The sequence below is a fragment of the Telmatherina bonti genome (assembly GCF_933228915.1).
Source record: "Telmatherina bonti genome assembly, chromosome: 16".
Lineage (NCBI taxonomy): Eukaryota > Metazoa > Chordata > Actinopteri > Atheriniformes > Telmatherinidae > Telmatherina > Telmatherina bonti.
In genome coordinates this window covers 21,952,551-21,955,050 of record NC_136614.1, presented here as the reverse complement: position 1 = coordinate 21,955,050, position 2,500 = coordinate 21,952,551, and the positions used below count along the sequence as shown (strand labels likewise).

At 34.8% G+C, this 2,500-nt stretch overlaps 1 protein-coding gene across 1 annotated transcript in view; it reads right to left on the bottom strand.

Moving 5' to 3' along the window:
• The window catches only part of abcd4 (ATP-binding cassette, sub-family D (ALD), member 4), a 12,836-nt gene extending 11,284 nt beyond the window's left edge, over positions 1-1,552 (bottom strand). The window contains exons 1-3 of the mRNA XM_079255325.1: positions 1,318-1,552; positions 913-1,031; positions 1-115 (exon numbers count right to left, since the gene is read on the bottom strand). The exon at positions 1-115 is cut by the window's left edge and continues 13 nt beyond it. Of these exons, the coding sequence (XP_079111451.1) occupies positions 1-115; positions 913-1,031; positions 1,318-1,355 (272 nt within the window). The 5' untranslated portion in view covers positions 1,356-1,552. The remainder of the gene's footprint in view (positions 116-912; positions 1,032-1,317) is intronic.
• Positions 1,553-2,500: the final 948 nt, after the last annotated feature.

The following is a 2,500-nucleotide window of genomic DNA, read 5'->3' as shown; positions in this document are numbered from 1 at the left end:
AAAATGAGCACCATTGCTGATCCCACCAAACTTCTGAAGCTGGAATAATCTTTATCTGCCAGCACGTTGTAGAAGTGACTGGGAAGCACACCCACTTGGTAAATGATCAGCTGCTCTGGTGGCAAGAAGAAACTGCATTGTCAGGATACGGCTTAAATGGGGACTCAAAAAAAAGAAAGAAATTAGGCAAAAGTTTTAGGTGAAGGTCAGAAAGACAAATAATGAACACAGCTACAATGAAGCTTTAGAATGTTACAAGAAAAAAATAGTCATCAAGTTGTTTTGTTGTTTGACTGGACTGTAAAGAATGTATTTCTTTTTTTGTATGTTTGCATCTGTTGTGGAAATTTTATGTTCTAACTTAGATTTTCAAAAACTTCATAATCCTTAGCCCTTGGAACAAGTGTTATTTTGACAAAAACAAAATAACAATCAGAATTCATTTCTGATGATGGCTTTGTAGGCTTTTTTAAAAGGTCATGATGAACTTAAGAACGGTGTCTGCTTATTTCTCTTACAGTCATAGCTAATGTGTAAAGGCCCTGAGATGTCTGCATTCAGACATCTGAGATCTGATTAATTGGAACACTCTCTTCCTTGAAGAGTTTCACAGCTCAGGAGTCAGATACCATGGTGCCATTAGGGAGATTTATGTCTTAGGGGTCAGTTTGACCTAACTTTTAAGCAACAACAGACATTTCTTGTTTAGAATAACATAGGTTTATGACATACTGTAGGCGAAGGCTTAATAAGTAGTTTTGGACCTCTGGGTTGTCTCTCCAATTTGCATTTTGTATGATTCTGTTCGGTTCAATAAACTTTGTGATCTTTTTCACTTCAGAACCAGACTCCTCGTCATCGACAGGCTTTTCTAAAACAGCATCATTATTATAATTATTATTATTGAAATACCTGTTAGGGTGACACCAAGCAGTGTCACAAACATCAAAACGCTTTGACTGGTCCATGATGGGAACAGGACTCTCTGGATGCTGCAGAACCTCTGAACAAACCTCCAGTCTAATTTTGGCCTGAGTTACAGAAAAGAAACTTTAAACACGTTGAAATGCGTTAGAAATTTAGACCTTTAAATGATCAAGACTTTCTTTTTACTAATGACACACACCAATTTCTCCTTAAACCAACACAGAACATGAACACTGAGTTGTCAGTACACTGTGGTGAGGGTTTCTTTTTTTGTTTTGTTTTGTATAGTTAAGCATTAGTAAAAAAATTACTAAAAATCTGAACAGAAAGAAACATGGGATAAATTTTAAGACTTCATCTGTTTTGTTTCCGATTTGATCCAGTCTTTACCTATTTGCAGCTTTCCCGGACTTCCCCAGGCAAGGCATCTGCACTGGCTGAGAGAGAATGATGAGTTAAAACTTCACACATGTGGTCCGTATTTTATATAGACAAATATGAACAGTTCAGGTTGTCCGTCTGTAATACAAGTTAACAATGAAAGAATTGTTAGCTCAGATATTTACAAACACACTTAAACGGGGATAAAATAACTACGTTTATTATCACCCCTTGTGAAAAACAAACTATTTTCTATGCTTGTTTGCTGTAAGCCGTCCCCTGCTTCGGACTGCGGCAAACGTTTCGGTTGGACTGTCAACAAGCGGACTTCCGGTTCATCTGGCTTCCTTTCATATTTTCAAAACAAAAGCTCCATTATCTCTTTCGCGTACTGGTTCTACTGGGTTCGCATCATTTACAACCCGGGTGACCCGTCGGCAGGCAGAGTGGGAGAGGTTTTCACTCTATTTACTACGTGTGATCAGCCCGGTATCAGCAGGTTGAACCGCTCAGATCCGACGGATTGTTTGGTGTAGTCAGAGGCCACTTTTTGATCACATGACGGATAAAAACAAAAAAAAATTAGAGTCGGCTTGCATATCAATTAAGAAAATGTTCAGTAGATAACTTCACATTAATATGATTCCTAAAACATTTTTACAACTATTTTAGGCAGCGAAGTAATGTAAAGTAATTCTCTTTATGTGTCCTACTATGGATAGCCTACTGTTGCACTTGTAACAGCTTGTAAATGGGTTCAAATTTATGGATTGATTGTTAACTTTTCAATTGTTTTTATAATCAAATCCTCCCTAATTCTTTTGTTTCGTCAAAGCCTATTTCGACTTTCCTTTAAGTTTCAAACTCCGCCACCGATCACCAATTCTCCCAGGGTCGCCGCTGATAGTAAAGGAGCGGACCCACTTATTGATTAAATACAATTTATATAACCAATTATATATATATATATATATATATATATATATATATATATATATATATATATATATATATATATATATATATATATATATATATATATATATATATATATATATATATATATATATATATATATACATACACACACACATATATATATATATATACATACACACATATATATATATATATATATATATACATACACACACATATATATATATACATACACACATATATATATATATAT